Source organism: Camelus ferus, chromosome 1, assembly GCF_009834535.1.
Source record: "Camelus ferus isolate YT-003-E chromosome 1, BCGSAC_Cfer_1.0, whole genome shotgun sequence".
Classification (NCBI taxonomy): Eukaryota; Metazoa; Chordata; class Mammalia; order Artiodactyla; family Camelidae; genus Camelus; species Camelus ferus.
In genome coordinates this window covers 83,714,280-83,742,230 of record NC_045696.1, presented here as the reverse complement: position 1 = coordinate 83,742,230, position 27,951 = coordinate 83,714,280, and the positions used below count along the sequence as shown (strand labels likewise).

The 27,951-nt window shown below is 40.2% G+C and overlaps 1 protein-coding gene and 1 long non-coding RNA gene across 3 annotated transcripts in view; one reads left to right on the top strand and one right to left on the bottom strand.

The window, feature by feature from the left end:
* Positions 1-27,951, bottom strand: part of GOLIM4 (golgi integral membrane protein 4) — a 70,832-nt gene that overhangs the window by 20,104 nt on the left and 22,777 nt on the right. Inside the window, exons 2-7 of one of the 2 annotated variants that reach the window (XM_032484815.1) lie at positions 10,901-10,975; positions 9,553-9,602; positions 7,913-7,966; positions 6,519-6,669; positions 2,685-2,767; positions 2,060-2,143 (exon numbers count right to left, since the gene is read on the bottom strand). In XM_032484815.1, the coding sequence (XP_032340706.1) occupies positions 2,060-2,143; positions 2,685-2,767; positions 6,519-6,669; positions 7,913-7,966; positions 9,553-9,602; positions 10,901-10,975 (497 nt within the window). The remainder of the gene's footprint in view (positions 1-2,059; positions 2,144-2,684; positions 2,768-6,518; positions 6,670-7,912; positions 7,967-9,552; positions 9,603-10,900; positions 10,976-27,951) is intronic. The other variant, XM_032484820.1, reaches the window with a different exon arrangement.
* LOC116665381 lies at positions 932-25,204 on the top strand. Its single transcript, XR_004321979.1, has 3 exons — positions 932-1,006; positions 12,824-12,830; positions 25,194-25,204. It is a non-coding gene; the product is annotated as an uncharacterized LOC116665381 (long non-coding RNA).

Genomic DNA, 27,951 nt, shown 5'->3' with positions numbered 1-27,951 from the left:
TTTATACGAAGGTGTGCCATATGGCTAACAGCGGCCCTTAGCCCACAGACCTATCAAAACATTTGCAAACCAACTTTAGAGGTCAAAGAAAAAAAAATGGCATCCACATTGTGATTAAAAAATAAGACACACATTCTACCCCATCTTCTTTTTCCTCCTCCCAGATATAGCATCTTTGAAAGCAGCCATGCCGTGGTTCTCAAATATTAGCATGCATTAAGAATCATGTTAAATCATGGAAGGAGCATATTACAAATGCAGGCTCCTGGACTCCCGCCCTAGGAATTATAAGTCAATAGGTCTGGGGCAAGGCCCAAGTAACTGTAATACAGGGCAGTGTCCACAAATCCCAGCTTAAGAGTTAAGTGTGACTTTGATGTCAGGGGGACCTAAGCTTCAAGCTTGGTTCTGGGCACTGATCTCGGGCCAGGTACGTACTCTGTTTGATCTCACTTTATTTACTTACAAAAATGATACAATATTATTTAACTCAAGAGGTTGTAAATATTAAGCAAAATTCTGTATATAAAATTATGATGATAATCCCTGACAAACTGTAAAGTCTCAAATTCTACTCTGTTCCTGCTTTCTCCATCAATTACATTTAAAAATCAGGTTATCAGGACAGAATCCCATAAGATGATTTATGTGAAAAATGAAGATGCCTGAAACAGCATTTGTTGTCTAAGGAGATTTGGCAAAAGTTTTAAAATGGGGGTAAAAGAGCAGGAGAAACTTGGAGGCCCCAACAAAAGGAGCCAAAAAGAGAAATAGAAAATTCTTAAGTTATCTGTATATATGTAAGTTAAATATGGGTTTTTTTCTATTACAAAACCTTGTCAGTAGTACTCTCAGTGTGCTTACAGCAAAATTTGTTTTGGGTCATCAACTGAACTATTTTACTTATATTTTTCTGAATTTTCAAATTGTTGCTTAGTGTAACATTTATGGCCATTATAGTACATAAAGTATTTAAATTGGTTGGTCACATTTTTCAGTGTCAAAAGTAGTTTCATGTAAAATACTACTACTTGGCAAAAACTTTATAAAGAAGGTTATGAATGTAATAACATCCTCTAAAGTCAGTTTAACTTACACACGTGTGAAGAATCACCACACAGCTACAGTTTTGTAAGGAGACACCCAGTCAATGACAGCTCTGAAAAGGGGTCCCACAGACACAGACACTGCAGCCTCTGAGACGGATCAGCGCGCAGCATATTACACTTTTAATAATTTTATAAAGACAAAAAATAACACATGGTCTCCTGGTAAGCACAGATAGTTGGTTTTTCTTTGCTCTTTCCTTTTAATTCTTCCAAGAGAAGAAAAGTGAAGACCAGTGATTAAGACATCACGGCGACTAAGGTGCCAGCCATTCCTATTCCTTTGCTTCGACTAGAAAGCTGTAAAGCATTCAGTGTGACGTTCCGTTAATAAGCTCTCCAACACTTGTATTTGTTTGTTTGTTCACTCAGAAAATATCTACTGAGGGCCAGCCTTGTGCCAAGGACTGTTCTAGGCTTTGAACAAATGAAGCTTACGACTTTTGTCTTTCCTTCTCTATTGACATGAGTTCTCTTCTGATTTTCTGTAATTTGACCAACAGCATATAAGCCTGTTCCCAAAAGCACTGTGTACAGGCTGGGAGCAAGGGAGGGAGGGGCAGAAGAGAAAGTCTGACAACAATTTATTTAGGTACCTAGCATCGTAAAATCCTACAGATCACATAGCAAGAGTCATCGCAGGTCAGGCAGTGGCAAAAGACCATGTATATGGGACAATCCCTGTGATTTAAGCAAATATTAAACTACTGCCTGTAGGAGCTGGTGGAGGGTAGAAACAGTCATATGCACCACACTGCCAGTGCCAAAAAAAAAAAATCGAAGGTTTATTTCATGTTTCTTGATTGAGTTTTGAAAGCATGCATGATCTTCAGGAAAGCTCTGTCTTAAGGAACTCAGTGAAGATTGGCTTGTAAGAGACTCCATGCAGAGAGGAATTCAGAAATGCTAAGCCGACTTTAAATAAAGAACCCAGAGGCTGCTACCCTTCTAACCTGTGCAGCAGCTAGCGCACTCTTGTGGTCTTCCAAAGTCACTACAAGTTGTTCATGCTCCGAGAGTAAATTCTTATGCTGTTGCTACACAAAAAAGAATTTTACATGTTGAGTTTTAACATTCTGGGACAAACTCCTCCTGGGCAGACAGTGGTACGGCCACCCAAACGTTGGTTGCTTGTTTGTTTGTAGCTGCAGCAGCATTTGTTAAGTTCAAAAATCTTTACAGAGGGAAGACTATGATGAATGCAATATTCCACAATCTGAAACGTGCTACCCAAATATCATAATCACATACAGTGAAATCAAAACAAAAAGGAAAATATCGTTCATTATTAACAAACCTTTGCAAAAATAAAAAGCTTACTAAAATGCAACCATCCAGCAAAAGAGTCATTCCAGTACTAATGGACATGTTGGGATTTCCAGATTATCATTTAGTTTACGATGCAGAAGTGGTACAAGTATTGGGCACGGTTTATGCAAAGCCCAAAATCACTGTGTGGACTGTCAAGCAGGTCAAGTGGGAGCGACTTTTAGAGTCACTCTATCAGTGGAGGTGGGGGCTCCGTGGTGTAAAGCAGGCAAACACTATTAAACCGTCAGGTGCTGGGTTTTCCTTTACCTTGACGTCCTGAAGCTGTGTGTGCATGTCCTGGTGTGCTCTCCTCAGCTGTCTGTTCTCTTCTCTCAGATTGTACACGGTTTCTATTTTAGAAAAAGGAAAATCATGCGTAAAGCCCTGGGACGTTCAGGCTCTTGATTCTATTCTTTTCACATCCAAATCCTCACATCACTTTTTCTAGGATTTGTTTTAAAGTTTGACTGTGCAGTATTTGGAAATTTTGTTCCAAATCAACGAAAACTGTAACGTTTGGGGATTGTGGCATGGATTCAGCTGGACAACCCACTGCAGTCTGGTTCAGTAGTTTAAATACTTTTAAATAAGCTACACGTTGTAGAAGAAGTTAAGGATTTTTTAATTACTCAGGAGTTAAAAGTGAAGTACTTATGTTAATACGCAAGCCTGCAGGAATAAAATGTAATGGGTAGGGTTCATCTAAGAATTTTAGTCTCTTCACAAATTAAAAACAGAGTTATGAAAAGCACAAACCGTATTTCTCAGAGCATGAATAATTTCCACAGTCCCCAAGAGGTATTTCAGTTACAAAGGCAACTCAAGAAATAAGAGACAGAGCAACACCCCATCTGCTGAAAAACTGTCAGTATATTTTCTTTCTCCTACCATTGAGTTCTTCATGAGTCCAAATTCTCCCTCCAAATGCTATAGGACAGATCTCTCCAGGGCTACGCTGTGAGACTGTAGCCATCAGAGTGAAGTCCTAAAATCTCCCCAGCCTCAAGCCCTACTGTTCTGGGAACAGCCTCAGCGACTAAAGATTCTAGACCCACTTCTCTTACCTTCCTGATAATTTTCTCACATGTTCTGTAATCGGACATCAGATGTTATGAACTGGCAGCCTTTGGGCCAAATATAAATTCACAAACTTTTTTTTTTTTTGGCCCCTTCAGTGTTGGCCTATATACAGTGTCTTTTGCATTTGAATAGCTGGCACCATTTAAAAATCAAGAATTTGCGTCTGGTAAGATCTGGCAACACTCAGACAATTCTCACATGACAGCACTCAGCAGAAGTTAAACGGTGGCTGGGGGGCCACAGAATTCATTTTCCAGTGGGAGATCCTTTCGAGAGTGAAAGGGGATGCTGTTGAGAATTGAGCGGGGACAGTAGCAGGAATGAGCCTAGACTGTGCTGGGCAAACCACCCCCAAAGTGGCAGCCACTCACTGCAGACAGGATTTTGAGTCTCCACAGAGGCTCTTGGCACTGAAGGAAAGTGCCAGTCACCATCTCTCCTCACATTTTCTGTCCGCTTTCACTTCATCATACTTCCTGCTTAGCCCCTGGGCAGTGGATTCGTGGCTGGGTTTGGGGAGAGATCAAGAATAAGGTGGGAAGTGTGGCCGGTGGTTGGGCTGCCCACCTCCATGTATTCATGGATTTTCTCAAAAGTCAAAACAGGACACCAGTGGCGATCCAAGAGGACCACTTGTGTGCCGCTGACTGGATGGGGCCCCAGTCTCCACACACGCACACATGCGCTTCAAACACCCAAACCTGGCTGACTTTTAAAGGAATTCAGTTTATAACCTTAATGGCAGTAGCTCCCGTGCCTTTGCTGTGTCACCTTGAGCAAGTTACTTAACTTTAGGAGGCCTCAGTTTCTTCATTTGTTAAATTAGACTCAATATAATGCCTACCTTATAGGCTGCTATGAGAATTAAGTAAGATAACTGTTTGAAGAGTTGCACCTGGTACTGGCACATGGAAAACATCTGCTGTGTCAGCTGTCATTGTAACAGGATTGAGAAGACTCACCATCAAAGCTTATGTGCTGTCAGCTCAGAGCTACGCGTGTCCTAAGTTCTCAATTCCCTCCCGTATCACATTCATCTACCAATGGCTATTCGGACTAAATACTGCATGGCTGACCGCTACAGACCCGTGTCTGTCACAGTGTGCTTTACCTCACTATCTTAAGCTTTTCTTAGGGATCGCAATCAAACAAAAGTGCTGATGTGAAAACTGCTTCCTTATCAAAGTGTCATCAAGGGCGGTGTCAAGTTAACTTGTCCAAAGTCTCTCTGAGAAACTTCTTCCAAAAAGTAATTGGTACCAGAAATACTGTTCTCCATCTCGCTCCTTCTCTTACTCTCTCTCTGATTCCATCTCTGTCTGTCTCTCCCTCACCCTCCCAGGTATTGGGAGATTCTCTCTTCTGATGACAAGAGCCCTCTAACTTACTGTATGTCCCCTTTATCCTGGTCCCAGGAAGCTCAGACCAGGCCACCAGGCTGGAGTTACCTGAGCATGCAGGACTCATATACAAGTGTCCTCCTATTTTCCATGGTTCTGATTTCTTGTTAAAATTTCACTATACATGTAACTTGGTTTCAAAGAAAGGAGTAAATACACAGTGGACATAAGAAAACATGCCCTTTAGGGCGACTGCTAAAATTAAATTAACTAAATTACCACTAAAATTAAATTAAATTATGTGAAGTATACTAAACATAGGTTAGGTACCTAGAAAATTTTATTGCTCACTCCTTAATATAGCTACTTAACATCGGTATAATTAAATGTATTTACTCAGCTTAGCTCAAGTTTATAAACAGTATGTCCAATAAGCCAAACGTCACCTCCCTCACCACACACAGGTGTCGCTGCCCCAGGGTGGCAAGTGCTGCCTGGACTCTGGACCTGGCTCTCTCTTCCCTTCTCCTACCTTTGCGAGGACTTCCGGTGTCCAGTCTTTCTCCCTTTCTCTCTTTCGTTATCTTGACTCATCACCACCTGCCACACCACCAACAAGCCAAGGCCCCGACATGTCTACGTCTCTTGGGGACCATCTGACATCGGGCCCAACTCCATTAAGACTGCCTGAGCCCTCTGTAAACTGCCTCAACGGCTACTTAACGCCCATGCGCCTTTTTGTTGTAACCTATTCTGGCGGGGTATACTTACAGATAAAACACTGCAAAAAAAAAGTACAGAAAGGTCCAAAGGACCCACACAGCTTCTTCCTATGATGACATTTTATATAAAACCAGGGAATCACTTGGCACAGTACAAGCAACTCGATTCCAGAAGACCTTACTTGTATTTCACCCTTGTTTTTGGAAGCACTGTGTAACTTTTTAAACCAAATCTCACACTTCAAACTTATTTAGAATCCGAATAAGTGACTATAGAAGGTGCTACTTCCCTTTTCTAGAACTCACACGTACTCAGAGGTGATATATTTTGTTCCACATGACTGTGAAAATACCTGCTGCCGCTGCCGGTTACCGTGTACTAAAGGTCTACCGTGTATCAGTAACTGTTCTCTACGAGGCCGATACGTTTTATCCCATTGTCACAGATGAGGACAATGAAGCCTGTGGTGACTTACACAACCTACCCAGGGTCACGTAAGTAGCCACTGAAGAGGCCAAGTCCGACCAGGGCAGGCGGATTCCAGAGCCTGAGCTCTTTGAAGCTACTACGAGTGACCCACAGGGAGTCTTTGGGCCGCGTGGTGACCTGCAGATGCATCGCTGTGAGGGGAGCACCGATGGCATTTCGTGGGTGGCATCAGAGATGCTAAATGTCTCGTAACACACGTACAAGGAGAACCGCCTTGCCCTGCATGGCCAACGTGCTCTGCTGAGAAACACTGAGTATTCTATTCTGTTTCCCCAAACAAACCCAAAGAGACAAGTATAAATGTGAAATGTCATAAAGAAGTAAGAAGTAGCTGGAAAGGACCACATGATAATATAAATCAATCACCAAGCAGCAACAACAACAAAAAACCCAAAAGTCTACTGTTCTACTCAAACATTAATAGGCTTATTCATTTCCATACAGACGGGCTAATTAGATTTCCAAACACCTTTTAGCTTAGAAAGCTCTTGTTCTTTCTCCTGCTGCAGCTGCAGGTATCTCTGCTTGTGGTCATTAAACGTCCTGCTGAAGTCCTCTCCTTGTTTGCGGTGTTCCTCCTCCAAGTCGCTGTGCTGCTTCTTCAGCTCCTCGTGTTGACTCTGCAAAGATGAAAACTTGAGCAAAGACGTACATGCTCTCAATGACACAGAATCTATCTCTAGATAGAGTAGCCTTTCTCTTGCAAGAAAGGATGTGCAAATGAAGAAGCAGGCTTCATTTTCCTCAGGTTGCTTCAAATTTGTGCAGCTCCCTTCCATTTCCCTTCCATTTCAAACAAATAGTCTGGGATCGTGGCCAAGGATAATTTTCTCCTTAATTTTTAACATTAATGTGAACAACAAGAAGTTGGAAGTTAGCATGAGAGATGAAAAAGGGTTGGCCCTGGAGAAAGTCCCAGGGACTCAAGTTACTGTGGAAACCAGATAAAGCCAATGGAAAAACTCCCCCTCTACGGGCATGCTAGACTGCCTCTTTCAATCTGATATTTTCCCAGCAACATTTTTTATTTCCCTTCTTTGATTTTCAGCCTTCCTGATAAACCAGTTTAAAGAACAGGGGAAAAAAGACTTTTTTTCCCTTTGGGGGAAATAATAAATCGACTGTTTATAAATGATTCTTACTTTAATTACTCCTGATTATAATACTAAGCTGTAATCACAATATAGATAAAGTCTACAGCCTCCAAATGCTTAATGTGAAAGGGTGGTCTCCTTTAATTCGTGTATTGCTCTCTTGATAATAGGAAAGACTCTGGTTTCAATAAAAAGCATATGCCCTACAGCAGGAAAGACAATATCGAACAAAAAGCTGGGGGCCGGGAGGTAAGCGGTGGAGAGGGTGCGTAGTTTTCCCGTTGTGTGGGGTGCACAAGGCTGCTGCTCATCTCTTCTGGCTGGACAGAGATAATGAATCTCTCTCTCTCTCTCCCCCTCTCCCCACCCCTCTCTCCCCCCCCCCACCCCCCTTGTCTCTCCTGACATAGAATGAGTTTTATCCAAGAACCAAGGAAGGAGAATCTTTAAATATAAACTGTGTTCCTCTGGTAGGTAAAAGGACACCAATTTTAAACATTAGTAACACGATGGAAGCATTTTAATCCTTCTACTGCCTCCAGTGTGTCTAAGATAAAAGACAGTATCTAAGGAAAACCACTCTGAGAAATGAGACAAAAAAACAAACAAAAATCCTTAAAAGATAAAGAACAAAATTAAACATTAGGTGATCAGAGAGCCCTGATTTATAAGAAAATACCATATTACAATACAAATCAACTTTCTGTTAACTTTCCTTACTGAGTTAATCCTTTCCTTCCTTCATGAAGAACAACTTTAAATTACTCACTTTCAACATCTGATGTTGGACATTCAATGCGCTGTATCTACTATTGGAATCTTGCTGTAAATTAAAAAGCAAATAGTTAACACAAAGATAACATATCTGGCTCTTTTGCTAAATAGAACTTAAAGCTCTTAATAGAAGAATTTCACTCATTTCACTTGTGTAAGCTAACATGAATTCTAAGCTTGAACCAGAATATTTCTAAGACCATCTCCTTACTTAACAGCAGAAATGAAGTTTCAACATTCCTGTAAGTCTGCTCGACTTTAGTAATGAAAAAGCTGGACATGGAACTATGAAACAGTGGCTTGACAGGGCCCTTAGAGGTGATTTACTCCCTCTCATACTCAGAAGAAAAACAGGCCCAGATGCACAGACACAGCACCACGTGTGGCTAACACACAGCGCTGGGTGGCCCAAGGGGAGGGGGAGATAACCCAACAATGGCCAGGCCTCACAAGCTGAGTATGGCTCCAGGGAGGGGAGAGAACAGGCGTTTTCCTCCCTTGAGATTCAGTGGGTAAGAAATTCTATGTATGTTACTTTACCCCAATTGGACTCCAGCTCCCAGTGAGAGACAGAAAGAGTAAGCAACAGGCCGAGAGCAGACACTTGCTTTAGTAGTGGAGCCAGGACTGAAACTTGAGCCCATGCCTGCGGCTGAACTCCGTGCCCCGGCAGCACGTCTCCGTGTGTCGGTACAGCATCCTCATGTCTGCACCTCACCGGTGTCCAGTGCAGTCCTGGGCAGCCGTAACCAGTCAGTATACAAACAACACCGGAAAGTGTTCTCTCCCCACACTGCTGTGTTCTCAGTGCCCCAGGCCTTGCTTCACCCCATCGCCAGCACGAGCGCAGCCTCGACTATTGCTTTCTTTCATGATCTTGCAACTTCTAAAGTGAACTGCATTTTTGCTTTATCACTTTATTTTATTGCTTTACTATTTTACTTTAATTTGTGGTAAGTTACGTTATAAAATGCACAACAGAATGCACACAGTTTTGGTTAGGGCTTTTAAAAGCAAGTAAGAGCTGAAAGCTGACAGCCTCCTACCTATTCAAAGAGCGGACTTCTCAGTTTTAATACTGCAAAGCGCCAGTGGTTTATATGCTTACATATTTTTCTTAGAGTAAGAGAAAAACTTGTTTTTCTCCAGTGAATCTGGACTTGAACATTTTTAAAATGCCAATATCATTTATTCACTTATTCATTCCAGAATTGTTTTTGAACATCTGAACATGTGAACTCTAGGCCTGGTAACTGTGCTGGACTTTACACAGTAATGCCTGTGCGAGTGACAGCAATGTCATGCAAAGGCAAGTCAAAATCGGTATCCCATTCTAGAGCAAAGAGAGACCACAAGTGAATAAGTAAGTAAAAACCACCTTCTCTTTATTGTTGAACATTAGGGCTATTTCCAGTTTACCACGATTGCCAAAGTATGATAAGCAAAGAAAGGTAGGTTTTAAAAACACAATTTTTAAGGGCTTTCCTCTCGGAATTTTTTGGCGGAAGGAAGGAAGGAAGAAATGTATTTCAGCCCTGTAATCCTAATCATCAACAGAGTAAAGGATTTTGTGACTATATTTCCCTCTCTTTCAAGTTTCATGAAATAAAAAATTAAGAGAGAAAAAAAACTCACCCTTCCCTTATTTAGTGTTTCTTGTGCTTCTAACTTATAAACCAGAAAATCTAGAAAATACAAAATGGAGAAAAAGAGCATAAGTTATTCCTTGTGGAATTTTTAGACATCGAAAAGAATAAAGGCAAATTTTATTCAGAATTTTAAAAATGTTTTAGGTTTAAGACAATCCACTTGGTGACTTATACACTTAACTTTGTCTTTTAAGGCTTTAGAAAGAATTGAAAAGAACTACTATACAGTCTTCCTCTTTACCTTAAAGCTGTGAATCTTGTATCAACAAAATCCACATCATAACCAACTGACTGAAAGTGCATTTAGAATGTGTACACTGTGACGAGCTCTCCTTGAGATCAAGGACGGAAAAACATCTAAGGACAGAGATAACTTACTGCTGGCCGCTAGGTGGCACATGGAAATCACCCAGGACCTGAAAAGTTTCACTCCGTGGAAACCATCCTTAATGCGCTTAAAGCTTTATTATCCACTAGATGGCTCTATAAAATCACTCTGCGATTGAAGACAAGGAAAAATCCAAATCCTGTCAAAGCATTTCAATGATCTTAAACTTCTCTTCTTCACACAGGCTTAATCCAAGGGTCAGCAAAACATCTTAGCCCATACTGCCCTCCCCTGTTCTCCCTCCTACCCGCACTGAGGTAGTCAGACGGAACACCTCACTTAAACCTCGAGACTTACCACAAAACATGAAGAAAGAAAAATAAGAATGCAGGTTACTTCAAATCACAAGCGATATGAAGTCCATGCTTTATTGAAAACTTCTAATAAAAATCAATAGCATTGCCTAATACTTGTGCTAAATGTTAATTTTTCAAACCAAACCAACTGGTTGGTGCCAATAAAGCCTTTATCACAAGACAGAAAAACAGGTGCACAACCTAAAAGGCATCATCATATGAGATCGATTCATTATGTATAAATGCAGTCATATGTACATGTATATACAATATTTGTCATATTCTGGACAGTGCATGCTGTTACTTTCCTGGGTATCTGTGGACAGAAGTTCTAGGTGTTAGCAACGTATGTAATATTCAAATGGAAAGGTGTGTGTTATTTTTGAAGTAATACATATAACCAATATATGAACAACCTCAAAGCAGCACAAACTGAATGAAAGATTCTAAATCCAATCCTGAGCAGGAATTATTTTGTTGCACAATGTATAGCATATTGCTTGATATCTCCTTCTCTGTCCACGTATGAAACAGACTTTGGGTGAGTTGAAAAATGTGTTAGACAAAAAATAGTAAAGCTAGTACATGTTACTTCAAAGAAGAGTATGATAAAAAAAAAACTTAGAACACCATTTATATTATTTATTTACCTTCCTTTGCTTTTTTATGTTCAAGTCTTTCCTTCTGCAAGGATTTCTCTAATCTTGATCTGTGTTCATACACAACTGGAAAAAAAAAAGTTAAAACTCATCTTCAAAGAATCAGAAATTCTAAAGTAAAATTAACATCAATTTTCAAAACAGGAAGAAGTCAGTTTAGAGTCCTTTCACAGTTAAAATTAAAATGCAGGCATTACTTAAGTTCCACTTCCGAGTAAAAAATAGACAGACTAATAGACATAATTCTGGGCCGACTCCTGTGCAGTCTGCGCCTCTTTATAGAACCAACGCTGTGGAAGAGGCTTCCACCTTCTTGGCAGCTCCTTGTCCTCTTGCTTCTGGAAGGTGAGTCTCTGAGGTTCTGTGTCTCTACTAGACAAGCATGTCCAGTCTCATGACTTCAGTTCCCATCAGCGCAGCATTTACCCCCACATCTGTATGTCTAGTTCCCACCTCTCTCCTAGGCAAGAGGAGAGCATTTCCACCCAGATATTCCATACGTACTACTGAGCCAACATGAGTGGAGTCTGAATTAAAGCTGCTTGAGTCAGTGAGGGAACGCGGGCAGCATACTGACGTTGGCTGAAAGAGGCCACAGAAACAAAGGCAGAAGGGACCGTCCCCATGAAAGAACCTATAGCAGCACCCACAAAAGAACAAGTTAGGCTTACATCGGTCATGGCAAGAAACCAAAGGCAAACTGATGTCAAGCTGTAGGACCTTCCCGAACTTCATCAACCCTACCTACCCAGGCTACTGAAGGAGACAGAGCTGCCCAGCGAGCGGGGGAGGGAGGGCAGATGTGTTCTGGGGAAAACAAGGAGAAGCCTATCCATCCCAACTCCCCCCCCCCCCCCCCGCAGGCCTCACGTCTGCAGCAAACAGGAGCTGCAAGAGAGGGGGAAGCTTTACCTCTAAATGAACAGAATACGTATCAGCACACAGGACTCGACCAGACACGATACTTACTAAACCAAGACTGTGCTTATGGATACACGTTATTGAAAGATTTTTTTTTTTTTTAATCTGAGAGAAGCTAAAAAGCAGTGAAGTCTGTCCTGGATGTCATGCAAGGACAGAAAAACTAGCCCTGGAGAGTGGTTGGAAAGGGAAGAGGAGGAGAGAATAAAGTAAGTTTCTAGTGTGCCCTTTAATCCTGTTTGTTCAGCATTATGGTCACATATGATCTCATTCCCTGGCAGGATAAGCCAAGCCGGTTATTTGGTTCTCTTACCATCCCTTGCTCCCCATGACCACCTACGATGGAATTTACTCGTCAATCACTGACTGACCTTGTACGGTACAGACAACTGCCCAACACTGCTGGCCGCCCAGAGTTGCCATGGTTGCAGCAACTCCCCTCCCTGACGTCTGCTTGCTGCTGAAGGACTCCCCTGTCCCTCCTCCACCCTTTCCCCACTGCCACCCCTGCCAGTTACCAGCCATTGCTGTCCTCCCTCCAACACGGCCATGTCTCCAGGGTAACTCCCCTTCTTCCCAGCACTGCAGCTCTCCTCTGGCCTTCCCACACAAACCCTCCATTCCCAGGTCCGCGTCTAGGACTACCGCAGTGCCCGCCTCTACTCACACCTCTGCTAACATCTCGCCCACAACCCCTGGAACGCCAGCCACCACCCAGACTGGTATGGCGTCGTCCCCTGATTGCTTTTCTGCCCCAACTCATCTTTCCCCTCATCTCAGCTTCCCTTTAATCACTGAAATAACCCTTGCCCCATTCCCTTTCTCCATTTGGGTTCCTATTCTATTCACCAGATGATCCCTCCCGCCACCCCCGTGCTGTTGCTATAAAGGAATTAACTGCACTCCTGTTAAGTACCTGGCTTTGCAGTATGAGTAGAAATGCAAAGTGAAGAGACACGGATCTTGGCCCCAAGACGCTCTAGTCCAACACAGGAGATAGGTAATTTTAAGTAATTAGAACTAAATGCATTTGGCATAATAGAAGTATATTTAAACCCAGGGAGAGAGAGGGGTAACCCTGCGTGGAGGAGGAGTGAGGGAGGATTCTCAGGGTGGCACTCTCTTAGCTGGCTTTGAGAGTGAAGAGCAATTTGGTAGATGGGAGCACTGAGGAGAAAGGCACTCCTGGAAGACATCACAGGGACAGAGGCAAAGAGGTACTGAAATTGGAGTGAAGGTAGTTTTGTTCCAAAAAGCCTGGTTCAAATCCATTATTGAGAAATGAGATTTTTTTTCAAACATATATGTGCACAGTATATGTCTCAGCCAATTTGTAAAAGCCTATTAAAATCAAGAGGCTCCTTGGATTGGTACTAATACTACCATCTTAAATGACATTTGGAAGGGGGGAGGCAAAATAAAGATTAGTGCTACAGAACCTCACTAAGCAAAGCCCTGAACTGTGTGCTCATAGCCTTTCAGAATTTCAGTCAGGTGGGGAAAACTTGCAGGGAAATAGATGAATTACAGAGTTATTATGATTCACAAAGGCAAGAAGAGGATGCCATGGGAACACCTAAGCTCCCCAGCTGGAAGGAGAAACATTCCCTCATCTCCAGACCACTGGCCAAAGTTCCCACGGTCTGGGTAGAGGGTCCCAGGAACATCACCGTGCTGGTTAATAGGAAATCTGGCTGCACTAATTGGACATCTTATGGACAATTTCAGCTAGCACGTGCCTTATTTTCAAAGAAAGGAAAACAGGTAAAGTAGTCAAGATCTTGCTCTAATGGAACCAAAGTGGCAGCAGAGGTCCCAAGTCTAGGGTGCTCCTGGGTGGAGGTCAGGACCATGAGGGGGAAACAGCTCCAGTCCAACAACACCCAAGATAAAAACAGAACAACAACAACAACAAAAACAGCAGCACAGCCTAGAAAACGTATGTGAGGGGCTGCTCACCACCCATCCCCAGCCACCTCTGACCCTAAATAAAACTAATATTGTGGAAGGGTAAGGATGGAGAGAAAACACTGCATTTACAAATTACAACCCTGTGAAATTCTTCTTGACTTATTAAAATACAGCAGCAATCACTGTAAACTCAGGGTCGTAAACTGAACATTATGTGGTACTCGGTCATCGGGTGATTATCTTTGGTTTAGGAAGCAGAGAACTCATCAGCACAACTTCATCTTGGAAAAGGGTGGGGGCTCCACCACCTACACCAGGCGGAGAGGGAGTGTGGGGCTGGGGGAGTGTGGGGGGAGCTGGTGCACGAGCTTTATTCTCTTCCCTGCGATTCAGTTAGGAAGAGAATGTGCCAACAGCTGGTCCAAAGTACACACTGACCAAACTGAATCACACAACTATCTTTGACAGTTTTCTGCACAATAGTTATTTATACGTTCAACATATTAATAGCAGTGTGTCTCAGGAGCCAGAAGATCCTAGAATATGTGGTTAGAAACTTTAATAAGACACCTGAAGAGATGCTATACAATGTCCACAAAGAGGCGATCAGGTTTATCGATTACAATCCACATTCAAAGGCCCTGGGACATCTGAGACGTATTCACCAACACATAAAATGGTATCACTAATAGCACGACCTAAGGCAAGAATAATATGGTTTTTGCAAATGCAGCAGAAAAAAAGATGTGGCAAACAGAAATAGAGGATATATGTAGAAACCATGAGGTAACTGTACAATTAATATGATCTGACTCAGAACTGGTCAAGTCATTATTAGAGTAACAGCTTCCAGTCCTGACGTATAACTTTAGAATTCAGAAATGCTGTGAGGGTTGGAGACCGTCGCCAAGGAGGGAGGTGCGGGAGCGGAGCAGCAGGGACCCATGGCAAGGTGGAGAAGAGCTGTTCTTCGTCAGGCTTAGGAAAAGGAAAACAAGCCGAAAAGGAGTCTTAAACTATAGGCTGAGGAAACCACATTCAGTAAAGTGAAGTGAGAGTAAAAATTAACCCTTAGAAAGGAAGGGAGAAGGAAAGAGGCTGGCGATAATGTCCCGGTTGAGGGTACAGACGTCCCAGATCATTCCTTACGGGGCGAGTGGCTGAACTTCTTTGTACTTCTGTTCCCTTACATGGTGCATGGGAGTAACACTAATGCCCATCTCTTTGGGTGGATGTCAGGGCTAAACGGGTTAATATACACCAAGTGCTTCAAACACTGCAGGGCACAGAGTAGATGCTAGAAAATACTAAAATATCTTTTCAACTATCTGTGATGGCTTAAAAGTGCCAGACAAGGAATCAGGTGATTCCCTGAACCCCTTCAACCCTGAAGTTAAAATCTAATAATAACAAAGTAATTATACACACACACAGATCTCGAGAGACACTTGAAACAGCAATGAAATATTGGTCTCAGTTTCCTTTTACTTAAAACAATTCCCCTAAAAAGAAGGATGTTGTGAATAATCATTCTAACAGCTTAGTAAAACCTATAAGCGTATTTTTAAATAAAAGTTCAAGGACAGTAAAACAGACCAGATAGAATTTTTGTGTTCTTACTATCTCTTCTAGAAAACTTCCCTATCGATGAGCACACACACAGACCTACACTACCCTTAATTTTTTAACATGCATTCTCCAGGTTTTTGAACTGGTGATTTATCTAGAGACGTTTGCTGTTTTGCTGAAAAGGAGGATTGCTAATCAATCCTTGTCCCTACCTCTATTTTTCTATTTCTATTCTGAAGTCAAGGGCATCAGTCAAGAAAAACTAACACTGCTAGAACCTCTGCAACAAAAAAGGTATATAATGAATATTTTCAAAGCACCAAGCAGGTTCAAGGGAAAAAAAGTATAAAAATAATGGTTCAATCTGGCCTTCAAGATCGTTAATGCAGACCAACACTGCAGCAGGGACAGGATGTGAATCACAAGAACTCGTGAGACAAAGATGAAAATCCATAACACTCAACATCTCCCCTGCTTACTGACAAAGAGCTTAATATTTTCCATTCAGTCAAGACTGGAAAGAGTTTTTATTTCCCCCTTAAAGCACTTGAGAGTTTAAAAACATGCCAGCTTCCCCCAGCAATTTTCCATTTTAACTCTTACTTCCATCCCTCTATCTGAAAGAAATTAGCTGTATACATCCACTTAGGAGTAAAATACACATCTATTACATTTCAGGGCAGACTCTTCCAATCCAGAAAGAAAGCAACACTCTAAATTTAGACAGAAAACACTGTAAAATGTTTTAACACCTTAAGCCAATAGAGGACAGCATTTCTTTGGCAGCCTGTGAAATTCTGCTTTCAGTCCTGACAATAACACTTTTATCTTTACTTAAAAACAAAAACAAACAACTGAGTCTTGGTATGAAAGACACCCAATTCAACTTGAGAAAACATTGATTTTTGAGGACCTTTATCATTTTACAGGTGATAAAAATTAAGATGAACAAATCTGTGCCTTTGATCACTGTGGCTGAAGATTTTAAGTAGGATAGCAACAGATGACAAAAAAGGAAAACAAACTGAAATCAATATAGTTCTCAGAACACAATACTTCAGAAGTTTTGTTTTATTTTTGTTTTTAGGCCTAAAATTGTAGACATTTATTACCTGTTTAAGAGCAGTTTTGGGTTGTGGTTCTAACTGGCTAGAAGAGGGGTGGAGGCCCACCACCCTCACCTCCGCTCAACAAAGAGTCAGAAATTAACACCAAGATACCATCACGGATACAGTTTCCCAATTATCCTTCCCTCCTTCTTTCATAATTTCACCTCCTAAGAAGTCTGAGAAAGAATAGCAAAGATCTTAGAAAACAACCCACATAAAGCAAGTAAAAAGACAGAAGAAGGGGGACAGTGATGACCGTTTTGAGGATCACACTGGATCCTCCCTCGGCCCTGGGAGTGAGCAAGGGCCCCCCTCAGGCTCTTCTTCAGTGTCTCGGCCGCCTCTTTCCACGAGGTCTCCCCTCGATCTCCGAGCATCGTATCCTCCTGACTCCAGTGGGACCTCTCACAGGTAACTCGGAAACCTCAGGTCCAGCTTTGGCTTCTCACCTCATCCCAGTTTTGCACCTTCCAGTTCAAGTCAACCTTGCCAGTCCTCTCGACAACTTATGGCTGCATTTCATTATTAATTAAGCCTGTCCTGTGGTTGGTTCCCTCTGCTAAATTATAGATTCACATCCCTGGCCTGGGGGCAAAACCTTCCAGAGGCTTCCCGCCACACCCTGAGTGAAACCCAAAGCCCTTGAGATGCCCTGCCCCACCGCCCACCCTGCTCCAGCCACAGCAGCCTGCGTGTGATCTCCTGAACAGGCCAGGCCAGCTTTCACCTCGGCACCTCCGCTGCTCCTTCTCCAGGTTCCTGCCTGACGAGCCCCCTCACTTCCCTCTGATCTTTACTAAGAAGATACCGTCTCCTCAAGTCCTTTCTTGGACAGTCGATCTAAGATTACAGCCTGCTTCCCACCCACACCACTTCCAGTCTCCTTCCCCACTTTATTTTTCTCCTTAGCACTTAACTTTCTTTACTAGATTTTTTTTCTTTGCTTTATTTATTGCCTTTCTATCCAACTAGAATATAAGCTCAATCAGGGCAAGAATTTCTGGTTTGACTTATTTCACTGCTGTATCCCTGGTATACTGAGTAGTAGGCATTTCGTAGATAATCAGTGAATGAACGAACTATACGTGCCAGGAAGGTGGCGAATGGCTACCTTTTCTTTCCTTCTCTTCTATAAGTACCACTACTTCAGTTCCAATCCCCCAGTTCCTAATATCTAGTATTCAGTAATACTTGTGCAATGAATGAATGCATTTAGGAGATACTTCATTCTCTCCTTCATTTGCCTGCCATCCTTCAAGTCGCAGCATTTTTTAACTGAATTTCTGTATCTGTTGGCTCATTAGTACTCATATTCCCAGAGAAGAGACAGACAACAGAACAGAGATGAAATATAAATTTTTCTGTTGATGTATATAGGCTCATATGATTAGCATTAGTTAAACCATAGCCCTGAAATATAGAAGCTTTCAGAATACTGAGAGAAAAGAAGGACAGTCTGACTAGGCATTTTTCTACTGCATGGCAATTGCAGTTTTTTGGGGGTTTTTTTTGCACAATAAAGTTCCTACAATAGTTCATGCAAGTGTCTATTTTAAGTTTGAGAATTCATACAGCTTATGAAGTCATTTAAATGGAAATTTTAACCATGGTTTGAATTGGTGCTTAACTACCTTTCCTATTTTGGATAAAACTATACCCAGGCTTTCCCTCATGACACTATCTAACTGAGATCTGGCTTTTTCAAACAAGTATTAACATTAGCTGACATAAGATGCATGTCTTCACACAAGTCTCTTTTTGGCATTTTTTCAAGTGGTGGGCTGCTAATAATCATTCTTCTTATTAGATGAAATCTACTCAATCACTTTTCTCTTAGCTGCTTCGAGCCCAGCAGCATTCCAGGCACCTTGGGAGAGCCTTCAGGGTAGGATTTACTCTCATAAAAGGTTCTGATCAATACATTTGGGTTGAGAGAGAAGGTTAGGACAGGTAAAGCGGTAAGAAGACAACTGGAGATCACCAAGGTGAGGGGAACCAGGCTGACGGGGCGCCCTGCTGAGCCCGCAGATTTTCACACACAGTCTCTCAGCAAACCAAGAGGAAATGTACCCCCCGTCCCATGAAAATGCGGGACTCTATAAAGTAGAAGTTACACTTCTCAAAGGAATGAATAAGCACATATGAGAACATATGGGAAACTTATGTGCTCACAGTAATAGAAGTAAACATTATTCTAAAATTGGATGTATAGAAATAGACCCTCTAGAGTAATATTCTTAGCTAGCAATCAGATTTCAGCTGGACAGCATCACAATATTTCAGGAAATAATGCATGAGGGAAGAAAAAGACGGTTAGGTTTCTGGTCATCCAAAATTGACGCAAGTGCTCTTCAGATGGGCTAGAATATGCAAAAGCACACTGGTTTTATAATGGGAGTAAAAATTTCTGCATAAACTTTTCAAAATCGATGTGCTTGAACCAAACATAGAAGACATTTAATTTTCTTAAGTTATCTGATTTTTTCTTGGGAATTCACCTCTATGGACACTTTGAGTAATGCCAGCAAAGAGGAAAAAACCTAAAATCCAGTACTCAAGTATCAACTCCTAAAAAGTTTTTATATGGTATAAACCTGTATCTCAGAGAATACCCACAACACAGGCAGGATGAGCTGGGCTGAACTGGCTTTTCCTTCAAATCATCACAGCAGTACACGAGCAACCCCATCTTCATCCAAACTCTCTGTATCAAGTTTTCACTCCAAAATGTGAAAATATGCAACATATTTTGGAAAAGGTTTCATAAAAATCTGGCTTATAAAGAGATGCTATATAAGGTCTCTTATCTGTTGCATCCTGAATATTTCATTTAACAAATCAAACAAGTATTTACTGAGCATTTAGTATATGCCAGGCATTGTTTTGATACTTGAGAATACATCGTGAGCACATAAAAAATATCTGCCTTTGGGGAGCTCATATTCTGCAGACAGATAGAAATGATAAACATAACTAATAGTATATTAGAAGTTAGTAAATGTCATGGGTGAAAAAAAGAAAAATGTGAAAGAGACTGGAGGTGTGGGAAGGATGGGTCAGGTTTCACTTTTAAACACGGTGGTCAAGTCAGGATTCACTAAGAAGGAGACACTGGAGCCAAGACTTGAAAAAAGTGAAGGAGTTACTCCAGATACCTCAGGTTAAGTGTTCCAGACAGAAGGAACGGGCAATGCAAAGGCCCGTTCTACTGTGCAAGCATACCTGGGATGTTCTAAGAAAAGGAGAGGGACTGGAAGAGTCGAGGTGGAGAGAGCCTAGAAGGTCAAGGGTGAAGGTGGGGACAGGGCAGATAGCGACAGGCCTTGTAAGACCTCATGAAGACTTGGCTTTTATTCTGAGAGAAATGGGGAGTCACTGGTGCATTCTGAGCAGTAACATGGGATACTGACTTTGAGTTTAGAATAATGATCAGTCTGACCACGTGGGTGCAGAATGCAAGCAGGAAAGCTAGTTAGTAGCAGGTGTCTGCAGTCATCCAGGCCCGAGTATGACAACAGAATAGGACCAAGTGCAAGTTGCAGCCAATTCTGTGGTTAAACTTCAGGTAAGCCCAGTGCGTGTAACCAGCTGAGATGGGGAAGGCCACCATGGACTAGGTCTGTGAGGAAGGTCAGGAGTAAGCCTTTACTGACTGCAGAGTAATTTACTCAGCCTGTAGGAGTCAATCTAGATTCCCAAAGGCAACATATGTAGGGATGTTTTCTTCCAATGGAGGCAGGAGAAAGAACAATCCAGAAAGTGGACAGAGAATGTGTAAGAGCACTGGGGCAAAAAACCAAAAACAAGGTATTTGTCATATTCCTCAGACTTCCCTGAAAGTAAGAACCACCTGGAGTGCTTGTTCATTGCATAGATTCCTTGGGCTCAACCTGAATCTACTGAGTCAGAACTTCCAGGGAAGAGGCTTGATTTTCTGAACATTTAACAAGTGTGCCCCGACTCCCCACTCCCCACCCCTCCCCTCAGCCCAACTCCTACTCCCCACGAACTTTCATAGGAGCGTTCTGGAAACAGAATGTTTAGCATAGGTTTGACATAAAAGTGGGTAATCTGGATGGGGAGAGAATGAATGGGATAGGGCTACAATGGACTTAATCAAATCTGCATATAAAAAATAACTTTATGAGTAGTGTAGAAGACATAGTGATCCAAGAGAGTAGAGGTTGACGGATTAGTTAAGAGGTAATTTCAATAACCTAAAATAAACTTCCATATTGCCCAAATGCAAGATGATCTCCAGTTTTGCCAGTAAGACAATCTCATAAAAAAAAGTGGATTTTTTTTCCAACTGGAATATACAAAATTTTAGAGAAGTAAAAATGAGTGGGGAGTGAAAAAGAAAATGAACAGGCACTTAAGGATATCCTAATGGCAACTAAATATTGAAAAAGTGGCCAACTAAATTAGTTATCAGGGAAATCAAATTAAAATCATAATGTAACACCACTGTCCTCTAAGCTGTATACTTATGATTCATGTACTTTTCTGAATGTATAGGTGTTTATATAAGATCTTGAGCCTTGTTATTTTCAGTTACTTAAGTGCAATTAGTAGTGAAATACAAAACATTTAGATAGGTCTCTTTTTTCTCCGTCTGCATCTCCCCCAATTTGATTCAAACTCTCCACAGGCATGTCCGACATGTGTGTCTGCATCACCTTGGGTCAGTTTTTTTTGTCCTCTGATAGTTCTCTGAGGCATACTCATCTTCACTGCCGCTACAGCACTGGTGCAATCTGTCTGACGCTATCATGGGAAATGTCCTAAGTCACAAATATTTTGTAAAAAGTAGGACAGGACATATTCACTTGTCTTGTAGGTGCAGATTCGTGCTTTCTGTAGCCCTAGCTCCTGAATGTATTGGGGGTGTTTTTTGCTTTGTTCTGTTTTTGCGGGGAGAGGGGTAGTGAAAAGGCTTATTTATAAAGATATTTTGCATTTGCAATTGTGAGGACACATTTCTGGGAATGAATATCCACACTATCTTAAATGCTGCCGCACCAAAAATCAAGATTTTGTCAGGTGCCCTCCATAAATATCTAACCTCATTAAACAAGGTCATTTTGGGCCAATGCGTCTTCCTCACACAGTGCTCTGCTGTTTAAAATAAAGCAGTTGGGAAAGCACCCAGAAATAGCAGAGGCTTTGTACTCACTCCAGTACAACGAGACCCCCTCTTTTCTGAGCAGCAATTTTGCAGGGTGAAGGAATCTTGCCTTAGAATAGTCAAGCATATGCAGTAATCACTGACAGAGGGAGAGGAATGCGTGGAAGTAAAATATATTTCAGAAATAAGTGCAAGATGCCTGAGTGACTGGCTCACAGTGCACTATGAAAGTGGATCCAAGGATGGTGTCGAGATTTCTGGTTTGTGCTACTACCGTGTGAAAGGAGATCCAGGACCAAGGAGGGCGGTGGGGGTTTGAGGGGAGAGGAGTCACGCATCCCATGTTGGACATGTTTCATGTTTGACAGGGATATCAAGACAGTACAGGGAGATACGCAGAGTAATGGAAGAGACACTTGAGTTGCTGGTAGCTGAAGGTCACTGCTGGGAAGGTCTATTTCACTGTCACTTACAAGTCTAAGAAGACCCAACACAAGGACCCCTGTGAGGTAAATCCCAGCTTCTCCTCCACAGCCACCTCTTACTCTTCCTGGCTTTTTTTTTTTTTTTTTGGTCCCACAACCAAACTGTTTAACCACGTATACAGGTTACCACTGAAGGAACTTAGAAAGAGACTGTAGGGACAAAGTCAACACCAAATGTCTAAAACCTGCTTCACCAGTTTGATTGGAATTCTTAAGTGATATCCTGCATTCTCTTTCCATTTTTGAACATTTTAAGTTCTCCTTTGAAATAGGAGCATAATTAACTACAATTTCTTTTCTTTTCTTATATTTGCTACAGAAAAAATGAGTATTTTCCTGTGGTTGGTTAAGAAGATCACATGTGGTCCTAAATAAGAGTATCTCCTGCACTGATGTACCAGGCACTGCCTGATTTGGTGAGGGGAACAGGGTGGGGGTTATATTTTAATCACTACTCACTGCACAGCATGTAAGAGCCCTTAAAAGCAGAAGGCAGAGATCAATGGGTGAGACCCTAAAGTTCAAATAAAAACATTATTCTTTCTTCATCCTTAAGAAAGGATGTATGGATTTTATAGGGATAGTGGGAGACTTCCCATGATGATGTGATGTGAGGAGGCTACAGAAAGTTTTGTGAAAGCTTATTCTGGTGAGTAGGCCCTGAGATACTTCCATCATACTGGCCTCTATCATGCAAACACAGTCACCCACGATGTGACACGCAACAGTGAGATAAGGGTCTGCCTTCACCGTGGTCCCTGGAGGAGTTCCCAGGCAGTCTGGACGACCCACGTCTGTTCTCCCATGGGGCCCTAAGCAAATCTCTATCCACAGTCTGATTAAAATACTTCACGTATAGATTTGTCACTCCTACTCCTTTGTGGAGTTACTTATGAGAGTCAGTGTTTTTACAATTTGTGCATATTGTCACTGAGCCTTGAGTCTGGTGCAAGCTGGGGACCCTCTGATTGTTTACTGAATGACTAAACCAAGACAATCAGCACATAATGTTAACAATGTACTCTTCATATCAATTTCATAAAATTTACATACAAAATGTGTAAGTGGTTACATACCAAGATAGATTTCTGAGACCAGCTTTAAGAAACTTTAAATTTGAAACAGCTGACTTATACCAACGTAAGCATAGGCATTCACTGGCAACCTCTAAAAGTTTCTTTATAAAAGGTAGAGACAACATATCTAATATCTATGTTGTTTAAATTAACAAAGTGCATGGGGATTTCTGGAAGCACAGTAAAAGCAATAGACAGCCCAGATCTTTAGAAAGGTGCATGACGGGACGTTAAAAGAAAGCAAACAAAATCTTTGATGTCATCAGCATTCTAATCAGAGTTCAGACTTCCAAGTTTTCTTTTCAGCCCATTCCATACTTAGTATTCATGTTAAATCCATTGAAAATAACTTAAGTAGGACTGAGATGGATTAGCCTAGAAGAAGAAAAAAAAGAGAGAGAAAGAAAAAAGAGACAGACTGACAGAGAAGTAGAAACAGATGGAGCCAAGAGATAATTTAATGAGAATTTTTCAAGTAATTTAGGGAAATAACACTGGCCTGAGCCAAGATTCCTGAGCTCCTTGCAAACCAAACACTAACCAGTTCTGGGCTCACATTTAAGAAACTTTACCTTTTGAATTCTATTTCCTCAGCAATAAAATGAAGCAGTTGGATGTTTGAGTCACCAAGGTTCTTCCAATGCTAAAATTCTAAATATGCATATTTGTTTGTTTATTTAAATGAAGTATAGTCAGCTACAATATCAATTTCTGATGCATAGCACAATGTCCCATCCATACGTATATATACATATATTCGTTTTCATATTCTTCTTCATTAAAGGTTTAAATATGCATATTTAAAGCAAAGGAGAAGAGTGGCATCAGCAATACACTATCATTTCCAATTGGTTTTGCATATTCTTAGTGAAATAAATCTGAATAAGATAGGAAAGACTCAGTTTTGCAGAAAGGCTCTGATTTTTTCAGTAAAGGTTTTTGATAAAAGAATGCTATTTTGGATTTCTTTGTCATCTATGATTTTCAGTAAGTTGAAAACTATTACATATAAACTAAGACCCTGTGTCACACGTAAGGGGTCCCAGAGTGGGGCTCTCTTTTTCTACAGGTATGACTCTAAAAAGTGCAAACACATTATCCTTCTTTGATACTGAATGAATTAAAAAAGCAGTAAAGTGCATACAAATCCAGTCGCTACTCTAATTGCAAACAAGTCTAAGGAGCATGTTTGCTCCTTTGTCTCCCTGCCTGATAAATGTTTCAATTTGCTCTCCCCATAACTGACTCTTCCACATCCTGAGAAATAACCAAGCATATCTGGTGAACAGCCTGAACATAGAGGTGGGAGAATGCAAAGGCCAGGTGTTCCTTGGAGATTTCTGCACGTGTCTACTCGTACATATCTGCAGGCAACATTTAATGGTAGAACAGGACAGATGCTAGAAGTCCAGAGATTTGGATTTAATTTTTAATCTGAAAAATATTTATTTTTATTTTAAATAAAAAGTACTCATTTTATTTTATATACATTTTATTTATATTTATTTTATGTCCTACTTTCCTTACTGGTCAAATAAAGGGGCTTAGCAACTGGTTTCTAAGGCTTCTTCCAGCTCTAAAATTCTCTGACTCTCTGATGTGGTTTAACAGGCAAGGATACAGAATCAGAACTGTGGAATGACCTGGATCTTGCAGCATAATAGTGATGTTCAGAAAGAATGCTGGCCTGACTGAAACAGGGGGACCCAGCAGGGCTATAAAAGAAGACAAGAGGTGGGGCAACATCTTTATTTGGCTAAAGGGCTTAAGTCCCTTTGCTTCTGCAAAGTATCTGAAAATGATTAAAATTATTTTGACAGCTGCAAGTAATTGGGAGGTGGGTAAAACAGGAAGTGCAGGCACACAATAACCTCACTGGTTCCAGATTCAACCAACTCAGTATTTATAGTAATTTGGACATGGGTATCTGATGTTTATTATTAGTCTACATTTTGACTTTCAAGCATTATAGAGTAAAACTAACTATAACTATAGCTCAAAACAAGACTCATTAGCATACTAGACACTTCATCTCTGATGTTGTGTTATTTCTCCATTGACTAAGTGTAAATCAGAATTTCTCAGGAAGAGCAAACAGTTATTCCACTAAAGATCTTGGTTCTATTCTTTACCACCTTGTAGATAAACCTACCACCAAGAGGTTAAATATATTTGCAGATAAGTGTTCATATATTCAGGGAAAAAATGTCCTTCAAAACTCACTTCGGTAGCAACCATCATAAACTCTGCTTTTATAGTTCTTTACAATTTATATACAAAGAGCTTTTACACCCAATTCACATGTAATTTATGGGAGAACAAGGTGCTGTTTGGAAATTACTCCTATCTACTCATTAGAAGATCTAGTGACCTTTCTTTAGCCATTAGCTCACCTTACATGTACAGTATTAAAAACTGCATTTACTTAAGAAGCATTAAACTTTTTGGTGATTTAGTGTGGGTCTCAATCCATTATTCCAAATTTCTGAGGAGCTACTTCATAAGAAAAGGAATCCATTTATTATGGTAATTTTGTGACTGTCATTCAAGAGACTGTGAGAAGTAAAGGAAATTATCATCTTTAAATTTACCTTTAAATCGTTGATACAGCATACCTGCCACCCCATTATAAAGCTGTGCAAACCTAAGTATTTAGATAAAAGAAAGGATTTTTTTGTACCTACTGCTAAATATGAATTATCATAGGAGACTTGGGACAATTTTTAGTTAATATTCATGCTTGGTTTGTTCATCTTTGCTTTAGAATTTTGAGAACTCACTGGGTAAGTTTTTTTTTTTTAACATTTTAAAGAACTCATTTTTGAGTTCTACTTTTAATGAAGATAATTTTGTGCTACTTTGTTACTTACTCAGTGACTCAATAAAAAGTACAGTACTTATAAGTAGCCTATCCCTTGAACACCATAAATTTATGAATTAGGAATTGTAACCCTGGATCCAAAACAATAAACCTAGAAATACACATTAGGCAGTTACTTAAATAAATACATAATTAGCAGTATATGTAGGCAAACAAAAAAAAATAGCACTAAATAGTTATTACAGCTTTTTTCTGAGGCTACCAAACACATACACACAAACACACACACACAATATATAAAACCAAAAACCAACAAAAAAAACTCCCTCTAATCTAAACATGGTTGCCCACGTACTGACAGAACTCAGTAAGTCATCCCCATACTAAATACATCAGAGTAAACGATACAGCCATTTCAGAGGGAAAAAATAAGCCAGGACTCATTAAAAAAAAAAAAAAAATTTCTCATAAGGCAGAAATGACAATTCTACATTATCAATATGCAAAATATACATATTTATCTGAGGTGCAGAAAGTATTTCCATCACCTTGTCTTTCAGTTTCATGAATTTGAAAAGAACATAGATGAAACCTACCAAGAGCATATTAATATTTTCTGGCCTGCTGTTTCACTAGAAATACACAAAAATACTTTTGTAATTCCATAAAGAAGTAGTAAAAGATGTTATGAGCTTAATTTCTCATTCTAAATTTAAATAAGTTTATAAAATATCACTATATATGATATATATCTGATGAAAATATATATCTAACAATATTGCATTATAGAATTGAAATAACTTTCACAAGATTTTCCTTACAAAGTCGATGATCAGAAATTAACCTACATAATAAGATAAAGCAAATATTGATAATTCACTGGTGTTTTTTTCTGGTAGGCTTACATTCCTTATTGCAATGGAAAAACCTGAAAGCAAACAAAAAAAAAATTACTGTGGTTACAAATTTTCTTTCAATACTCCAAGTAAGAATATAAAGTGGGGAAAAAATCTCTTTAAATTTGGCTTCTGAATGGTTCTGTTTTTCAGAGAAACTTTTTTCCTGAATTCTGAAACCAGAAACATGATTACCACTTTACATATCCATTTCTTGCAGTAAAAAAAAAAAATCTGTTACTTTTTTCTGTTTCCCCAATAAGATACTGCAATGTTGATCAAATAAAGGACAGATATTTTTTAAGTCATAAAGGGAAGCTTCATTTCTTTTCTTTCATCCATTTTTTCTTATGATTTCTCTAAAACTTAAAATGGAAACACGTATACATGAAGCAAAACATCAACTTAAGTTTAAAAAAACTTAACCAGGTTAAACTGAAGAACTGCACATCCACTTGGCTTTGATTCTGTAAATAAACACTAAAATATTACAGGGATTGCTGTGGTTGTTGAGAATTATGAATGCCTTTTCTTCTTTTGTTACAAAATTTTTCTGCACTTTTCAAATTTCTACACAAAAATAACCTACTCAAATTTGTCATAGTAATTAATTATGCTGATGCTCATTTTACCATAACTTAACTGAGGGGAACTTTTTTTTTATTGTACATATGCTCTAAAAGAAAGGGAAAGATCAAAATCTATTGATGAGCTCATTGTCATGTCCAAGGGACAGCATACATTTAGTTGAACTGTCTTCATAACTGATGTATGTTTCCAGTACTAGAAGAAAATTGTTGTTTCCACCGATGACTATTCTAACAGTGAAGTAAAGCAATTAATACAGTTTGGAATGCTTTTCAATAAAATAACTCAAAGCAAAAAGTTATTTTTCTTTAATGATTTCTCTTCCTTTTACCAGAAAAACAGAACCAACAACAACCAACTCGGCACAGAGCTTTCAATACAACTTCAGATTCAACAGAATGATTTAAATACAGAGACCAGAAACCACATGGGTGGAGAAGGAAATAAGTTTTCTATTTAACACTGACAACTAAATTCAGCAGAATATTCCATTTCCTGTATTCCACTTAATCGAATTTTACTACTTTGATATTCATAG